At 30.2% G+C, this 20,885-nt stretch overlaps 2 protein-coding genes across 2 annotated transcripts in view; both read right to left on the reverse strand.

Moving 5' to 3' along the window:
* Window positions 1–5,270, reverse strand: part of LOC131841756 (fasciclin-1) — a 59,884-nt gene extending 54,614 nt beyond the window's left edge. Inside the window, exon 1 of the mRNA XM_059190080.1 lies at window positions 5,055–5,270. Coding sequence (XP_059046063.1) covers window positions 5,055–5,219 — 165 coding nt within the window. The 5' untranslated portion in view covers window positions 5,220–5,270. The remainder of the gene's footprint in view (window positions 1–5,054) is intronic.
* Window positions 5,271–14,578: 9,308 nt separating this feature from the next.
* LOC131841800 (arylsulfatase B-like) lies at window positions 14,579–19,907 on the reverse strand. The gene is made up of 8 exons (XM_059190129.1): window positions 19,888–19,907; window positions 19,329–19,407; window positions 18,890–19,049; window positions 16,760–16,983; window positions 16,472–16,580; window positions 16,013–16,165; window positions 15,051–15,719; window positions 14,579–14,955 (listed from the first exon to the last, which is right to left on the reverse strand). Exons 1-8 carry the CDS (start codon window positions 19,905–19,907, stop codon window positions 14,579–14,581), a joined length of 1,791 nt encoding a protein of 596 aa, XP_059046112.1.
* Between the last annotated feature and the right edge of the window lie 978 nt (window positions 19,908–20,885).

Here is a 20,885-nt window from a genome sequence, read left to right on the forward strand (position 1 = left end):
GAAAAACAGCACCAAATAACGGGTTCAATTGTTTTTTCTAACCATCTGTTGAAATAGAATTTAAATTACAATGGATTCTGGATGAACTAAATATCAAAATTTCATTCAAAACAATCCAACCAAAAGTTTGGTCGCATACACTTATGCAAAATAATTAAAATAAAATAATAAAATCTATCAAGAAATGCTTCAAAATACAGACATACAAAGTGACTTTGTCAATGCTTTGTATATGGATATACAAATCTGTTTATTTATATAAAATTATGGATAGCATCGAAAAGCATTCTGGTTTTGATGAAGTAATAAAATATGAAGATTCAGTGCAAGTCAAACTCAAGGGTTCGACTTATCAACAACATAAAAAAAGTATTTTATAGTAGCTATAAATCGAAATGTCTTTTCTTTAAGGAGAGTTTTTCGTTTGATTAGGTTGGACCACAAGGCTGCTAGCGTAAGACAAACGGATGCAACCATTTGAGACTACTCAATTATGTAACCAAGGCCTGTTTCTGAATGCGTTCTTTCTTTACTTTTTAATGCTTCCTCGTATAGGTACCTACGTTCAATATAAAATTTTAGTTTACAATATTATCCTCATATATCATAATTACACTTATAAAATAATTTGTACTCGCTATCAGTACACAGCCGAAATTAATAAGAAAGTTAAAATTCAGGTAAATTGTGTACTAAGCATATAAGTATCGACTAAGAAAGGATTTTGAAATTATGAATTTTGAAATATTGTAGTTATACTACAATAAAATGATTTCAGTATGTAATTGGTGTGTAATATAAAATAAGTGGTGACATATTCTTATTTCGTCACACATAAATAAATAAAATCAATATACCTCTGTCTAACCCTTCCATATACCTACATAATAATATATAGGTATATACAGTGTTGTGCTATGATACTTTTCTACTCTACCGATTTCCAAAGGAGTTGAAAGTACACAACTAAAATGTTTATCTATAAGATTTGTATTTTAATTTGTTTTATGGCTACAACAACGTGATTATTATAAACTATGTGTCCTGGCTTCGCAGCGGTTATTCTGAAGAAGACGAATTTGTGAAAAATAAAATTGTGATTGGAATAACAGGTAACTATTAAACAACAAATAACACATGATCTATACTACAGCTATCACGGTATCATATGACGCCTGTGATACTATTCATGCATCGCCATTCCAGAGCGCTAAGATGTCATGCCTATTGTTCTATATTGCCCTGCCTTAGCTCACCCTTCAGCCGAAATATTTTACAACAAAGAAGCTGCTTGTCGGCTACAATAGGCGAAAATTTTTCTGTTGAAATTTCTTCTATAAGATGATTTATTAAAATTACTGGTTTATTTTATTTTATCACATTTAAACCATGTACTACCAATTAAGAATAATTTCAGGTTTATTTTTCTATTAGCAAAGTGTTCTTCCAATGCTCATTGTCCAAACGTCAATGACCCATTCAAAGCCGCCTACAATGCCGCCTCTTGAACTGACTCATGCGAATTAAGCAAATATAATACATACATTGTTTATCTTCCTACCTGAGTGTAAGTAAAAGATTAAACGGTCAAATTTAGGAAGATAGAGATTGGAAACACTCAATAAAGAATAAAACTGATCAAGTATTAATTAGGTATATATAAGATTTTTTTTTGCTACTATAACGTAATACTATACAATAATATACATTGTGTAAATAATGTATGCCAATATTAATGAACACAATAATCATTATTCCAACTTTAAAAAGATAATTAATTATGTTATTAATCTTTGTCTCCAAGTTCGTTTATTCATATGATTAATATATATTAGAAAAAAATTCAAATTGAATTTTGTATTGTATTTTGAAAACTACTGTATTGTCTGAAGTCTTTGTTAGTAAATTACCAACGCAATACGTAGAGAGCAGAGATAACTAGGCACCTACATATGTATGAATAATACATGTATATATATTTAAATTTGGAATAAAAGATTTTTTTTATAAATAATAAAATATTTTTAACTTACCTCTTTACATAAAATATAACGTATCATATAAGTTAATTGAAGGTATAGTCTACCGTTGCATCTTGTTTTATTCATTCAAACGGCTTTCTTATTTGTAATATCAGTAATAGTATCTTCCGCTTAAATTTTCATTACTATTACTATAATATAAATATGGTAGTATTCTTTGCAATATGTTTTAAAAAGTATAGAAATTAAAATTTTCTATGCTAAAGCAAGCCATTTCTTTCATAGATAGCAGTTAATAATCTAATTTAATGACTAACAAACAAGTAGTAAGTAAATTTTAACACGAATGTACGAATATAGTGTGGATACCTTTCCCAAAAATTTTTTAAAAAGCATTCATAAAATTATTTATTACACAGAATTCACAATTCGTCATAAGTGCCAATCGAATTCAGAATACTTTCTTTGTGTGTCTATTCAACAAACAAGGCGGCAGGCTTTGGGAGACTTTGCTGTCTTGACTATTCTTTGATGGAGTCATATTGTCTTTCCTTTCAGCCTTTTTATTTTTCCAGCTTGATTTACCATATTTATATACAACTAAAGCTACACGTTATTCAATATATACTTTTTTGATTGACTTGAAATTAAATTTGACAATTTTAAATTTACTTCTACTAAACTAAGTCTCCAGCCTTCGTAAAAATATTTATTAAATTAATAAAAAAAACATGTAAGTAATTGAAATAATTCTTTGTTAATGGGACATTATTGGCAATTTTTATATTTAAATATTAACATACTTAATATAATGTATAATAAAGTAGAAAAAGGGTATCAAGTTATGTTACATACATGATAAGGATAGCCTGTCTTATAGGAAATCAAAACGATAATGGACAAATTTTAAAAATGTTATTAAAAATAACGAATAAGATTTATCGATCGATATCGATCATCACTACAACATAAGTACATAGAAATTAAATGGAGTGAAAATGAAGTAATTATTTTAAGTATCTAATCTGGTTCTTTAAAACATAAAATTGTAGGAACTAATGCAGCTAAAAGGTACTTGCGCGATTCACTCCCTGTTATGAGTCACCGTTAAAGACAGATGGCCGGCGATACTGTTGAACAAATCCCTTTTGCAATAATTAAACGCAGCTGTTATTACTTTATGTAAATCTATAATACAAGTGACATCATAAAATGAACTCTGTTAATTGTACTTGGTCATTTCATATAGACATTATATTATAGCAAGTGCCAAACAGTGAAGATAGTCTCTTCAATATTACCTATTTCTATACTATGCTGCAGTATCTCCAATAATACAGAACTGGTATAAATAGTATCGAAAATTATATATAATAACGTATTGAAAATTTATTTTATTTTATAGGCGATAAATATAATATAGTTACATATTAATGATATTAAGACGAGAAAATTGTTAGTAATGGTAAAAGTCTTGGTCCTATGTCCAACTATTAGATGTGGCTGCACGTGAGGGTATATCATCACTAGAAATTTCCAGAGTGATCTAGATAAAAAAAAATCTAGTTAATACACCACGTTGAATTAAGTGTAGTAAACATTCTCTCAAGTCTCGCCGAATACCTTAGCACAGGTAGAATCATCAATCCTTCAACAACAATTTCTACAACAAGAACAAACAATTCCTCGTACCTATAACGTAAAAAGGTTGATGATTCTATAATTAACATAAGTTATGGTAGGTATTACACATGAAACACTAAAGAATTCAGTCCAATTTATTCTTTTTTTTTCACCATTGTTGATTGTTGGAACGCATCGTTTGTTATTTGGTTCATGGTAGCCTATCTATCGTCATAGGATAGATAACGTAAAATATTATGAAGTGCTATTTCAATGCAATAGGAAAACAAATCTGCCTCATTGATTATCTTCCTTGTCTAAGAAGCATAGTTTTCTTCAAGTCATGTCGACTTTATGCTGACGAACTAGTAACATAATAAGTATTGTAATCGAAAATGTTACATATACTTAAAAATAATGTAATAATGGATAAGATGCCATAATTATAGAATAAGACAGCTTCTCTCGAAACATTTGGGTTTATTTAGGTACTTCCAAATTGAATGTAATTCAATATAGCTAAAGATAATTTTGGTTTTGTCAAAGTTCATCCAAATACCAATTCTTAGAAAAAACTCATGCAGGCCAATCCGTAGGATAGATTGATGAAAATTCAGGCCACTCAACTAGACCCAGGCTAATCTAGTTCTACAGCCACTTTCTCGAGATGTACTTATTCATTATTCGATACTAAAATAAAGGCATTCTCAGTTAATGCATGGCATTAGCAAGTCATAAGAACTGCTCACTGTTAGTGCTGATGCCGTAATTTTTAGTAGCCAGCTTAATAAACCTTGAAAAGATATTCACCATAGTAGTAAATTTGAGGGATATTTTATTACTGCAAGTGAATATTAATTTGATGATTTTGTAATTAAACGGTTATCGTTATAGCATCAAACAAGAAACTCTACTGACTTTTGAAAAAAAAAAAATTGTATTTTTTTTATAGCTCATTCGTCATTTAGATACCGAGATAAATATGTATACAAACCTTTTTATAAGCATTCACAAACTTACTTTATTTGTTTTCAAATACAGCAATGGCACAAAATTATATAAAAAATATTTAAGTCATTGTTTATTATGGATAGGATGTGTATTGTACATATTTTAATTTATATACATACATACATTACACAATTTTTAAAACCGAATTAATATAAAAGTTAAATATATTAGAGTTCACTTTATTAAAAAATTATTATATTATTTTTCAACGAAATTATAAACCTATAAACAAAGTATATTGCTGGATATATGACCATAATGATTGATAACACCCTTTTTCAACATCGGTTAAAAATAGCACTGTTTAGCAATAAAAAGAGATGTAACTTACAAAACAAATACATATTTACTTTTATTACTTAAAATATTTAATCCAGTTAATGCACCTAAAAATCATATAAATATAAGTATAAAAAGTCTTTCGAAAGTTTTAAATACCTGAGAAAGGTCAGAGTCTTCCTTAAGTTTGTCGGCGATGGTAATTTTCCTATCGGCGGCTATGATGCCTGTACACATCACTAATAACAACACTAGTGATCCAGCCATTATTGCTAGATCACGAGAAACATCCAAAAGTGTCACTAAGTTATTCACAACTATCATACACTCGCGGATTCATCCGTAACTAAGAGACAGCAACGAGCGGAGATATGTAACGCCCGGCGTCAAATGCCGGCGTCGCGCGGGAGGTACCGCGGTGACGCATAGTTGGTACACCCTTCCCGCTCTCTCTTGTATTGGACAAACGGACCGGTGTGAGAACAGAAAAACTGGTCATCCTAGTCCATAAAAAATGACCGTTGATAATTTAAAAAATCAAAGTAGTGCTATTTTAATAAAACGTAACGAGTTGTCGATAAAGGACATGATGAATATTTGGTTTTTGCCGCTGTATCAATGTTTAGGTTGTAAAAGTTGATAACTCTGATCTGAAATATCTGACTATTAGGGGAAAGGAGATTGTTAGTAATGTGGACTCGTGACCATTACTAGTAATGTATCATGTCAGGTAGACCTCCACGCGGTTCCCCCTGGAAATCATCGTGATAAATTCCTGGTGAATTAATCACGACGGTCTAACTGACCTGACCTCATTCATGTTCATCTTATCATGCTCCACTGGTGCTCCGACAGCGTAAACCGTTAGCGCAGGCGGGTGCACCATTCCATTATCATCTTTAAAAAATAACTGGATATCAATAAGCAAACCAGTTAAGCTCCTTGATTATGTACTGGCTCTATAATCTTCTGAAATCGAAATAAGTATATGAAGGAATTTCATGTTTATACTAGGTATATGTTATAATTAGTTTACTGAGTACCTACATCTTAGAAGGATGAATAAAATCTGACAACACTACATTATTTCTGATTGTTACATGCTTAGAAGCCATTTTGTGTATTGATAGACAACTTGATGACTGATCTTGATATTGTCCTGCAAAATTACTATATTACGTAATTATTATGGTGAACGTCACTTAACTGGTGTTTAATCACGCCTAAATAACTAATTAAACGAGAAAATAAATATTCGCGATACCTTTATTATCCCTGTTATTACGAAAGGTATAGCTTCCTATTTTGTTTTAGTACATGAATTTAATTGACATATAAAAATTATATATATACTATATAGTAACTAAACATGATTAATATTATCACATAAACTATGTAAAATACAAATAGTAATGCCGTTGGTTTCTAAGAAATAAAAAAAAAACTATATAAAAAGAGCTTCTTCTGCAAAATTCTGCGTATTAGTTAAATATACATAAGAACATTGTAGGGATTCAACTCATAATAAGTCTTTACTCAGGTACGAGTATATTATATTTAACATAGGCTTTCAATAAAGAAAAATGGTCATCTGTGCACCCCTCGTGCAGTTACTTTCAAGAGTAAAATGACAAACTTTGAAGTAACTATTCAAATATCGTTATTCATCAATTGCATTCAAAGAAATAATCTATACTAAATTAATCATCTGCCCGAAAGACGTCCACTGCTGAACAAAGGCCTACCCCAAAGATCTCCACTAAATTAATATTCATACTTAAATATAGAGAAGCGAAAAATAGTTAAAAAAATCTGATTATAGAAATATGTTGATATTGATCACATTATGTAATTAATTGATATAATAAATCGTTACGTTTCTATTATATAGTAGGTACATGTGAGCAAAGTTTTTAATTTCGTGAACCGCGACACGCTGGTAGGAACCACTCCATATAAGTGTACATTATTTGCAGATGATACAACAAATAATAAAGTGTCAAAATAGGAATACTTTCCAGTCAATCGTAAATGAGCACTCTGTCATGTATTAGGTTGGATGAATCCAGACAATTTAAATGTAAAACGCATTAAATGCAATTTTCTTCGTACATATTAAGCCATATTCCTATTTGAGTGCATATTAATAATAATCATATAGATGAAGAAAACTGTTTTATGTCTTGGTAAAACGATCGATAGACATTTGAATGGAAAGTGCACATTGGACAGATTTTTTAATAAACTCTATCTCGTTAACCACATACCATGTTTATATTATATGTAGTGAGTCCTCAATTATAGTCTGATTTTTTGAGGTAATAAAAATAAAAGTCTATAGATATTTAGAAAAATAGAGTTCAAAAGAAGTGTATCAAGTAGGTAATATGTAATGCATGGTATAATGGTATATCTACTGGCCACAGTTTCAATAATTAAATATTTTACCATATTCATGCATATGTACATTATAACAAATAATATAATATTAGAGAACTACATAGGAACATATTGGAAGAAACATGGCGAATTGAATCAAAGACAAACCGACTAAAAAATATTAATAAATTATACCAACCTCAATGCCGTGAAGATATTTATAAGAAAAAAGTACTAAATATGTCAGTCTCAGTTTAAAATCATTTCCATGGATAGAATAGATATGAAATTTTGAAAATTACCGGCAGAGATTACTAATGAATGAAAATTATTTGTGTTTTATAACTATTTAGATATTGAATATTTTAATGTTATTACTGTTATAATGCTTGAATGTTCTGTAGAGTATTTATGTTGCAATGTATGAAAAATATGCTCTCATGTACGCAAGTGGATTACACTAAACATAATAATTAAAATGATTAAACCGATAATGACTGTATTCTTCAAATAAATGGTTTTATTTGAAAAATACGAACAACCGATGCAAATACTTAAATACTTTTTTTTGTAAATGCAGACATAATATAAACACAAAACATCCAGACTAATTTAAAGAATATATATTCACATTCAAAGTACAAGGAATTGAACCTGCGACCAGCGTAACTAAAGTGCTAAACCACTAGACCACCGAAGTTGTAATATTAAAATTGTGTATAAGAAACACACATTTTTTTTTAAACATAATAATGGAATGGTGCCAGCTGCCTGCGCTAACGGTTTACGCTGGCGGGGCACCAGTGGAGGATTATAATTTACCAGGAATTTATCTCGATGGTTTCCAGGGGGAACCGCGTATAGGTCAACCTGAACATGGTACATTGCTAACAACCCTCTTCCCCCCAGAGACACACATTTTTTTTTTTATAGATGATAATGGAATGGTGCACCCGCCTGCGCTAACGGTTTACGCTAGCGGGGCACCAGTGGAGGATGATAAGATGAACATGAGGTCAAGTTAGTTAGCCCATCGTGACAAATTCAGGAGGAAGTTATCACGATAGTTTCCAGGGGGAACCGCGTGGAGGTCAACCTGACATGGTACATTGCTAGTAATGGGGTCATGAGTCCACATTACTAACAATCCCCCTCCCCCCAAGAGACACACATTTGACAATCGAAATATGAACTTTTTAGTAAATAAATACAAATGTGCTTATTTATGACACCAATCGTATAATTATTGACAGGGCTTGAAAAAAGGACTGCTAGGGACCTAGTTACAAACTATATCTTAGTAAATGAATGAATAGATGCGCTGTAGGTACCAACCCGTAATTGGGTAACTTGTTTTACGCTACGCCCGTGATCGCATTGCGTATAAAATACGCATACGTGACGTGTTAACTTTACTTGTATGCGTTTCTACCTGCTCGTCAGAGTGCTATAGCCGTTGCGGCAAAACGTGACAGGAACCTATTACATGCCATTGTTCCTTATCGCTTTGAATATTTGACTCTACTGGCAGTTTTTATTTTTTTATAATTTTATTATTGTCTGTTATCTACGTGCATACATTTTTATATAGAGATTTAGAATTCTGTTCGCATCAGCTCTATCATAAGTATTTAGAAACAATGTTATGCAGTGGATAACGAATAATTATAATTAACTATAGTTTGGTTGTTAACTGTCATGTAATAAATTGACAACTACATATCACTACCCACTATTAACTAACTATACATATACTAAAACGAATTGAAAATATTTTTCTATTTTATCATAGCGAAATTAGAAAAAATGATAATTCTTTTTTTTTTAATTGCTTTCCATGTACAATTGTACATGCTGTTATTATGACAAGATAATAACTCCTAGTGAAGAATACTCTATACCAATATAATAAAATAAATAAAGATCAGTGAAATAAAAATGCCTTTTATTTTTTGCAACACTACGGACTATTCATATGACTTCTTTTCATACTACATCCTCAAGATCTTTAAGTAAATTAGTGTATTTCTACATCTCTAACAATAAGCACCGTTATACCATATATTAAATTATGTTAATATGGGATATATTTTCATTTAGTTAATGTTAGTATGCATAGCATATGACTAGTATATGGAATGGATGAGCTAAAATTTCTGTTATAAATTTTTGTTACAGGTATTTATAAAATATGAAATACTTAACTATTAAGAGAACCTAAAAGAAAGTTGCAAGGCATGTTAAAATTTACTTGAATATACCTTTTCTTAAAATTTTAAATAAGTTTGTATTTTTCTTTTACTTCCACGAATTTCGATTGTAAAATTTAAGTAATTCTATAATTTTTACAAGATAAAAAAAACTGTTTATACTGTTTTTATAACACATCCTTGTATATTAATCCGTATTTCTATTCTGTCACCTCACAGTTAGTACCTAATTGATAACATAAGTAATATCATAATGATTTATGTCACACATTTTCCTTCATAACTATCACACAGAATTCATAATTAGTTCAAATTATTATAACTATTTAATTTGATACAGCATAAAAATATTATGAACCTAAAGCATAGTCATGCTAAAAAGGAAGAGGTTCATTTCTGACTAGAAATAGAGCAAAAAAGATATATCACAAGTAAAGAAATTGATTATGAGTATTTCGTAGTATCTTGTATACCTATTTAAGAGAGCACAAGATGAGTAGCTTATTAGAATTTCAGTCAAGTCTTGTACAGTAGCGTGACTTATTCTAACTCCTCAGAGAACAACTTTACAAGATAGCTAAAAGCTGAAGTCCGTAACTTTATTTAAATTTATAGAGATTCCACGGAATATTTAACTAGTAACCATCTTTTATATTAATACCTTCTTGTAGTATCTGAATTTATGAGATGAAATGCACTTTCCAAGTACTTGTATGAGTGAAACATATTTTTGTATTAGTGTATAATTTATACATAAATAAAAAAATACGGTCATATATACGTTTTTATATGTACTCGCGTCCTGTCGCGTCGTCGCCTTCATCACCGTCACGGCAACGGCCGTAGCAATGCTTCATCCCCGTCATTGTCTCACTACTCAGTGCACCAATATTCTCACAGTTGAAACTGACATTGAGAAAAATAGTTTTATAAATAAATACTCTATTTCTCGATTTAAGTAAATACTAAATATATAGTCGGGCGAGTATAGATACGATTTATAAATTCCAAAGTAAAACTATAGAATGAAGTGCTAAGATAAATCAAATTGCAGGACGCTCACTTGTATCTTAGTGACATGAAGTGTAAAAAATGTATATTAGTTAATAATTATTTAAGAATCTTTACGGCGTTATCCACTTTTTGATCAAAAGTTTGAATAATAAGAACCAGTGTCTAAAATTCATTTAATTATAAGAGGCAGCCTAAACATTGGTTTGGTTATTGACTAAAAGTTTCCAACAACATTGTGAATTTATCTCTATCAGATTAATGTAGTATAACTGTGCACAAGACTCGTGAAATAGTTTAAGGATTAATATTGCTCGGACCATCCCAATAATTAATTCAGAGACTTCAATACGAACTTCTCTTGATTGCAAATGGATCGGCTTTAACAGAAGGTACATCCATTAGTCACGCAATTATACCGAGGTTAAGGCGCGAATAATTTATAAACTCATACTGTCATAACGTACTCGTAACGCATGATATGAAATGCTATGATCTTTATTCATGGCAGGGGAAGTTGGGAGAGATGGGGAATAGCAATCATTAGTTCATTATGGCGCTCTTAACTAGAAGATAATTTTGAAAGCTGATCGGATTTTATCCAACATAATAAACTGACATTTCAAATGTCATTAGTCATTCATACTATCAAATTAATCTTATTAAATTTACCACAATTTCATAAATATAAAAATTCCTTTAATAATATCAATTATTGTTATGTACTCTACTATGCTGTTTAGTAATTGGTAATAATATTATATTATAATGGTTTACTTTATTTATTTACCTTTATAATAGGCCATTAGTATCAATAACAGTAATACCGCAATTCAATAACTGAAGAATCGTCACACAATATCCATTTATGAAAAAGACAATGATGGACAACGCACAGTAGAACACTATGCTTATCGATAGCGCTGTTACATATGCGTTTTAGACTAATCACTTATTTATATATTACTAGTTACATATTTTTCCTGACCTATAATATTTTTCATTGCACTTTCGCTCTTTTTGATTGTAGCGAGATATTTCTATAGCGACTAGGGTAGTCGCTGAATAGACTATTCTACACTACCGAAGATTACCCCGACCATCCAAACTCATAAACTTTACCATTGTATAATATTAGTACTGATGTAGTATATTTTGTTTTTAACGAAAAATTGTTGATCGCTTATCCCTTATCCTGATAATTATAAAACATGTTTTGTCAAATTTGGCAAGCAGATTTGTCTACATTTCAAAGCCATATTCTTGTCGTGTCCGCAATTTATTCGAGTGACAAGATACATTGATGTTAGGAATACTTTTTCACAATATTGAAAAATAATGACTACATCTTACCAAATGAACTTATTTTTACAGGTAACATCGTAAGTTTTTAATAACTCCTATTATTTAGTAGTTTTAGTTTTTATTATAATATTGTATGTAACTACGACTTTTTGCATCTGTAAAAAAATACATGCAATTTATTATTATTTATAACCTTCTAAGATCTATGCTCATATCTGTGTTTATAAGAAGACAGTATTACTTATATTTTTGATACAAATAAAAATAAATATATTTATGTCCAATAGATTTTCATTACTTTCTGTATTTTTTTCATACCCTTAGACTTCTATTTTTGGTAAAATTCGGTGCGTAAACGTACTAAAAATAAACGACGTGATGAAAGTTAATTCTGTCGTTATTCAGGTAATGAGGTAAAAATTCCCGTTGCCTAAAGTAAAGTGACAACATTGGGTAGTAGCATGTCTAATGGTCAAATCAAGGCCAAGCTCATATAATTAAAAGTCTAAATTTTACTATTTTGCTGTATGAAGAGAAAAATTTTGAGTTTAATTTGTGTAGATAATAAAATAATTGTTCGAATATAATATGTAAGTAAATACTTTAGTAGGATAGCACAGGATGTACAATTTTTATAGAAAAATCCAATAGAGAAAAACATTTAACAAACTTTAAGGAAAAACGACAGTACATAATAAATGAACACAGTTTACATAAATGACTTAAGAATATATAAGACTAAAGATATAAATAGAGATAAGCTTAATGTTTTTAATATCAGCTAAGATACATTGATAGTATCTATAGATACCTTTTCCTGAATGAGAATATAATCCGTAATGCTATTTAAAATCTTTAAAACACCTTTCAGTATATATATAGGAACATCGAATCGCGTACTAAGGTACAGTTTAGATATATAAATATATATATTTATGTAATTATATATCTAAACCGTACTTACTTGAAGTAAAGTCTGGAACTTTTTGAAAGTGTCTTCTACGCGTCCATTGCAGCCGGCGACATAGCATCATCTAATGAAAATGTAAAGCCTAAACTTGGCTAGTGAACGGTTGCATATTTTGGTTCACACGACATACTGTAATGCATAATAAAGTTGTTAGTAAGCGCAACTAAGACTGGCTGCGTGCCAGAATGTGTTGTCAAAGATAACTATTCAATGATAACCTTCTTTTAGTTAATCGTATATAATAGCAACCCATGAGCGAATGCATAAACGCAATATTGTCAATTCCGTATATTTTTTTATGTGACAGGTGCTGAATGTATATCTTTAAATTCTATTTCAAATCGAAATGATTTCATTTCGTCTCTGTGTTTAACGAAATTGGTTCTTAACTTCAGAGAAAACTTATGAGAAACTGAAATTATTAAACAAAAACAAATCGAGTACAACGATAATGTAACGGCTTCACAGCTTACGGTCGTAAACTTAATTGTAGTAATATGTTATATGCCCAAATATATCAAATATTGTAAGTAAACTGTCTTTGTGAATAATTTGGTTCAACATAAGTCGGTTTCCATACGAAAAGGTAAGTAGATAAAAATTTAAATAGTCTTACAAACAATGGCTCTCAACCAGTCGGGATTTCTGGTGTATAAATAGAAGTAGGTACTAATTATTATTGGTTTTCTTCAGCTAAGATAGTTTCGAGGCTATTTAATTTATCCCTTCGTAACTCTATATTAAAATTAACATTAATTCAAAAAAATAAATACCGCTAACTTAAGGATATTGTATCATATTAGTATTGTACGCTAAGGATACTGTATGTAGAAAGTTATATTATGTATTTGACGAGAAGACCAAGTTTATGGTTTTCCAAAGCCAAATATCCGAACACGCCTCTGAAATCACAATCCGCGCTGTATTGTAAGAATGCAGCACAAATCGCCTGAAGCCTCGTATATTTCTTGTTGAGTTGAAGCGTTAGATTAGAGGGCTCTCCGGTTCAAAAGATTTATGACGGCAATACTAAGTCGATTTGGAGTGTTTAGGGATCCCAATATAGCACAATTTTCACAAACCAAACTGTTATTGTTAGAACGTAGAATAACCATAAAAAATCCACTAAAACCCAATTTCTAAGGGTTATTACAGCAAACAAAGGTATTGGGACTAATTGTAATTTATAATATATATATCCTATTTATTCACCTATTTGTCTATAACATATGACAATCTGAATAGTTATTTTTGCGAGGATTGAATTCCAATTATATATACGAACCCAATTGAAGCATTTACATAAAAATGTTTTATTCATAGGTATATGTCGATAAACCTTTTTGTCTTTTGATTTCATTGGGAAAAATAAAACAATTTTGTATACTAAAAATTTGCGCTAAGAGTGTGGTATAAAATATCCTTTGTCTGAATAAACGGCTTATTCTCGTGAACTATTTTCTATTATTGTTCGTGGAGTATAATAAAGTAAATGCTCTTTCAGTCGTGCTAACCCGAAAATGACCAATTTTCCTTTTTAATGCACGCCCCGCTTGATCAAAGGACGGTCGACGAAGCGACGATACAACACCTCGTCGGCTCATAAAATTTGTTAGGTAGGTATTTCAGATTATCCAACCTATACCAATAGACTTGGTATGTGTGTAGGGTCCTACGCATCCAGTTACTTTATCAATTGATAGTTATATCGTAACACATTTGTGATGTTATAGCTAACAAAATAAAAGAATAACTGAGAATTAAGTTAAAAATATACTATTTAATTATACATATGTACATAGATGAACTTATAAAGAAAATAATGAAGTTACGCTTCTAATAAAAGATTTACTCATATTTTTAATGTATTGATTTAAGTTTTCCTTAAAAGTGTTCATATTTAAATCTACTAAATATTCTAATTCGTTAACAGATACTTGTAAAGGGAATGCAGGCGTTTTAGGAGGTTCCAATATTACTTCATTGTTCTCTACCCAGGGATACCAAATATAGTTGCGATTTGATGGATTTGCTCTCGAATCTGATTCAGGCTGACGTCTAGGGATCATCTCCATCCATAAAATTCTGAGACGTAAAGTCATGTGTCTCACTAATTCCGGTAAACTATTCCATAAGTCATTGGTTTCCGATGGATCGGCAGTTATGTTAAAAAGACAACCTTTGGCTGAAATTTGAAAATAATAATTACTTATACGTATACACTGCAAATAGTACTAAATCCATCTTATATTGAGGGTTAGTAAAATTTCAAGTATTTACCTTTAGTTGGGACACAAAGATTTACGTCCATTTCATTCTCGTGTATATTAGTTACAATCAATTCTTTTCGTTTAGAAAATGCTAAATCAACATCCATTACCAAATCTAACATTTCTCTAAATATTCGATTTGTATCACATTCTAATAACATACCCTCGTATGATGGTATTGGGGTTCTTAATACCTTTAATTCTTTACTATAAAAAACGCTAAAATTCTGGTTTACATCTCCTACAATTATTTTGAAGTCACCCTGTCTAAATGCTGCCCATCCATTTAAATCATCTATAGTTATTAAAATATCAAGTCGCTTAGATTTCTCGTCGTGATTTATAGTATCCCATTGATTGATACCGTCAATTTGTTCGGATATATTTCCACCTGCTGCGTTAACCAGTGTGGGAAGCCAATCAGTGACATGGAATAATCCATCATGTATTTTAGGCGATAACGATGAATGCCATAGAAGAGCTATGGCACGCGCAGCTCCATCCCAAGGTGTACCTTTAGTACCTCGAAATGGTAAATTGGATCCAAAGTTTTGAGAAGACCCAGTTGAAGCTGCGCCATTATCGGATACAAAGATTAATATTGTGTTATCTAGTATGTCTCTCTCAGCTAATGCTGAAACGATGTGTCCAATACTTTTATCTAAGCTTGTTACTAGTCCTGAAATAAAAATTAATAAGTGTGGAAGTTTCAATAGAATAACTTAAATATTATGTAGATTTGATCATTAGAGACTTGGCATAAATAAATCAATAGGTTAGAAATCATATAAAAAAAAATACTCATACAAATATTATCGGAAATCCAATTAAAAAAAAAACTAACTATTTGAAACCTATAATACCATATTATTACAATATCCATAACAATTACATTTAATAACAATACGAGTACAGTCAAGAATGTCACATTTGACTATAAGGAATGTATACATTAATTTGACAGTCGATTACCTGCATATAATCTCCTAGCAGAATAGGCAATATGTGCATTTGCTTCAATGCTATCCAAAGGCGGTTGTAGATTCACTAGTCCTCCGCCCACGTGGGGAGCAGCATGAGAAATATGAAGATATAGCGGTACCGATACATTATGTCCTCTTATTACTGAAATAAAAAAAAGTTGATATTGCATTTACCATCTACAAGATATTATAATTTTACCTTAGAAAACTTAAATATAATCTAGAAAGAACTTAGTCATTTATGTAGTCATTTTGTAGTGTGTATATTCACACTTTATTATATAGATGATTTATCTAAATATTTTTAGATTTTAATATAGTCGAATCAATTTAGAATTATAAAATTATTTTCGTATTTTGCGAACTATTAATATAAGTGGACCTATGTCATTTCATTTTGAATTCTATCTATTATATTTGTAATAAATAAAATTATACTGCTACATACTTCGTAAAGCTTGATCCGTAAGGATTTCAGTTAGATGACCAGTTTGATCAAATACAGGATCGCTGTTGTTGAAGAGATTAAGTCCGAAGAAATCACTGCCATTACAGTTCTGTAAATAAGAAAAGATAGAAGATACAAAGTTTTAGACAGTACAGTATAGTTAGTAAATATAATAGATAAGTAAATAAAATTACGAATTTCAGCACAATTAAATGAAAAATTTGACATGAAACAAGAAAACTAGTATAGAAGTTTAGCATGCATATATTATAATATATGTTTACATACCTCTACAAGATTATATGTGTAATAATCCACTGAACGACCCACGAAGCCGTAGAAAGAATCGAATCCTCTAGAGGTTGGCAGATAATGTTCTCTGGATTTACCGACGTTCCATTTTCCTACCAAGTGAGTAGAGTACCCCAATTTTCCTAAATAGGATGGCAGTAATGCTTCAGATATGGGTATACCGCGATCTTCAGCTGCCGATAGTGAAATGCCTTGTGTTCCTGAAATATGACGTGTTGATATATGTCAATACAATCATCTATACTGAATTTGCGCAGAAATTGTTAATGTAAATAAAAACCACACAAATAATAATAACTATTCTCGATATTATTTATAGTAGAAAATAGTCAGACAACGCAATTTTATTCCAATAGTTCCTTTACCCCTTTGGTATTGAATCATTAGAAGTTGAATTTTTATTACATTCTGTTATATGTATAATAATACAGCGTTATGCCTTATAACGTTGAGGTATTTCCCATTTTTTTCCACTTTTATTATTTGACATGTCGTCTAAAAACATGGTATCGAATTTGTTATTATTTAATAAAAGAGGAATATTGCAGTATATTAATGAAATATTTTGGTCCACATGTAAATGTATAACGTTAACATTGAGGATTATATTATGTAAGTATTTATCATAAAGCAATATCTAATTATTTATTCCTGTAAGATATTTTATCCAATTAGGCCCCTTTTTGGTAATAAGTATTTTTTAATTCTTCCGTCCATTTTTCATATAGGTACATAAAGATTTACTAAGCTAGAATATCACTTCTAATGATACTTACATATTTATAAATACTTGACATATTTTAATCATTCTTTCACTAATAGAATACTGGCAGCGGTATGTGATACAACTAGTTAATATTTCGTTTCAGTGAAGAAGAACCGTAAGTAGAAAAGATAACAATAATATACAACGCAATAATAAACGCAAAATAAAGCAACCGAAACTGTTTATGCTGACGAGTGGCAAGGCCTTAGGAAGCCATTTAAGTTGAGAACGATAGAAAGATCATGTTTACAAAGGCTACAGTTGAAATTGATACAAGTATATATCATTCGTTCCACATAAAAAACAACCGACGTAGGAGGTTTCGTATATAAACATATATTCTATTCATAATCTCCTTTTAGTAGTCTATTAAAAGGTGTTCGTAACGCGATGTAATTATTTATCAGAGTACTGTATTTTTGTTACAATGCAAGTATGTAAATATTTTAATAAAGTTCTGTCAATCCTATAAAATTAACATGACTCCTCTGAAATTTACGGAAAATGGATTCAGAGTTAGTTCCTTTCAATTTTCATGTTCTTTTATATATTTAAATATACAGTAAAGTAATAATCCCTATCTTAATTTTTTTAAGTGGTGATAATAAAATGCACACGCCTGCGCCCACTGTTTACAAAGGCGGGGCACCAGTGGAGGATTATAAGATGAGTATGGGTTTAGGTCAGTTAACCCACCGTGACAAATGCATTTATCACGATGATTTCTAGAAAGGACCGCGTGGAGGTCCTTCTGACATGGTACAATGCCATTTCCAAATTTACTAACAAACCTATTCCCCCTTATCTCTATGTATATAATTGAAAGGACTTAATTTTTTTAAGTTACTTATCATGTAAATGAAGAGTAAAGTTACTTATATATTCAGTTTAATATAGTCAGTTTAATCATAGGGTTTTATATTTACGTTATCGTGTAGGTATTTTAGAAAATTAATCGTTCTTGCTTTGATGAAGTTGCGGATAGCCGCTAGGAAAGTGAATAAATAAACAAAGCAATTATAATATTATATTAACCTGATTGCTAAATAACTTTTGGAGTAAATACCACAAAGCGATTTCATTTTAGTGGAATTGTGATACATTGTTTACCTCAGAGGATTGTTTGTTTATTAATAAACCCAATTATTCAATGTTAGGATCTCTATTTCCCTAATACGATAACTAACAAAATAAACTTATCAAGAATACAAAATTACTATGCAATTTATAAAACCAGCTACTTACAGAAATAGATAAGACAGAGGTAACATTAGATAATTATCAATTTTGTCATTCTAATACCAATGATAAGATAAAATTAGGCAAATAGAAAGTCTTACCAAGTCGCATAGCATATTTGCCAGTAAAGAGCGCACTTCTTGACGCTGTTCCTTCAGTATCGGTATAGTATTGATTGAGTATCACACCTTCGTAAGCAAGTACATCAATATTAGGAGTTAAAATTTCATCTGATCCATGGAAACTGACATCATCCCAACCCTGAAAATGAATGAATATATAATGCGAGTAATGAATTAAGTAATAAACACGATATTTAAGAGTTAGTTCTTATAAATGTTTGATGTAAATTTAAATTCATTTAATGTAAACTTTAGACAGAAGCATGCTTCCTTCCTAGTTTTTGAATATCTTCATAAAAGTAGGTTAATTAAATGGCTTAACTAATTCAGACATAACCTTATTTATAGGATCTGATTTAAGTATAGATGTAATTTTTTTTTTATTATATAGTAGGTTTAGGTACATATAGATTCTTACCAAATCATCTGCGACTATAAAAACAATATTGGGCTGTAACGGCTCCTCTGAAGATACTAATGATAGCAATGTAATGATACTGTAAAGATAATATATATATATATATATATATTTTTTAACGTATTATATTCGTATTATACTAGAGGATAGACTGACGGACGGCAGACCGGAAACATAGCGCTATCTGATAGATACATATTTTTTTATATTCTTTATTGCACCAAATACAGAACAAAAAATAAGTCAATATACATTGACTGACATAAAAGGCGGCAATATCGATTAGCAATCTCTTCTTACTTTTGGGTGTATAAAGATATAAGTAAACATAAAATAATTGTTATTTATAAACAGGAATCTTGAAACGTTCATACAAAATTTAATCCAAATCAGAGGAGTTTGGTGGCAACCATACGTGAAGAAAGATTATATAGAATATTAACATAGCGCCTATTGCCAGATATACATTTTACATGATTTACTTTCAGAACTCATCATATTCATATGAATGTGTTCGCATTCTTCCTACATATATATTTTTTAATTAATATAAACTTACCAAATTTTTTCAAATAACATTTTTCTATGTTTAATTTCCGATTAAATAAAGTCTGGTAGGTAGTCGAACACTACTGTCGATTGAAGTCATCTAAAAGCCGGTAGTTACAAGAAGTAGGTTATGTTTCAAAATAGACAAGAATATGAAACAGAGCGGAGAGCGGAAAATATGTATATAATAAATATTTTTATACTATTTCAAATATCAATTTGGAATGTACATGTAATATGAATTGAATAATTTTTTTATATGTAAAATAAAAATTTTATGTGTAATTATATATTTTATACTTCAGTTTATTTTTAATAATGTAGTTATTTTTTCTATTTAAATACCCTGTTTTTTCTCATGGTACAACAAAACCCTGACCTTATTACTTAGTATGTGCGCCAGAAGTTCTTTTAAGACCTACAATATTTCAAATCCAATATTTTGAAACATACTGGTGTGTATATGGTATGTGTTTATCTTCCTTAAAAACTTTATTGAAAAAAGTGCATCTCAAAAATGTTATGTACTACTGACCGTATGTGCTTTTACATAATTTGTATTTTCCTAACAGTACCTGTAATAAAATAATTAGGTAAATTGATTTGATTCCTTGACTCCTACCTGTAATACAGATTAAACTGACAATTATACAATATCCCAGGCAGCTTCCCTTTAATATTTGCACCTGCATATTTTGCAGTTATACAGTGGACATATTTTGGTATCAAAATTAATTTTAATAAACCAACTCGCTCGCGCTCGCGCTTGTTAAAAATTGTTGCTAATGTTCTATACGCTTTACTATAGTTAATATATTTCTACCTAATTTAAAACACTTGTTCATACTATAACACTTCGTTGGCTAACAAAATATGAAAAGACAATACATTATTTTACTCTCGCAGAATAATATAATAGAATCGTTATTGTTTTCCACAAAATTGAACAACTTAGTAAATAAAACTGTTAAATTTAACCATTGTATACGATTACCAAGTTGGATTTCC

Source organism: Achroia grisella, unplaced genomic scaffold, assembly GCF_030625045.1.
Source record: "Achroia grisella isolate CSIRO2021 unplaced genomic scaffold, CSIRO_AGI_Agris_v1 utg1920, whole genome shotgun sequence".
NCBI classification, from domain to species: Eukaryota; Metazoa; Arthropoda; class Insecta; order Lepidoptera; family Pyralidae; genus Achroia; species Achroia grisella.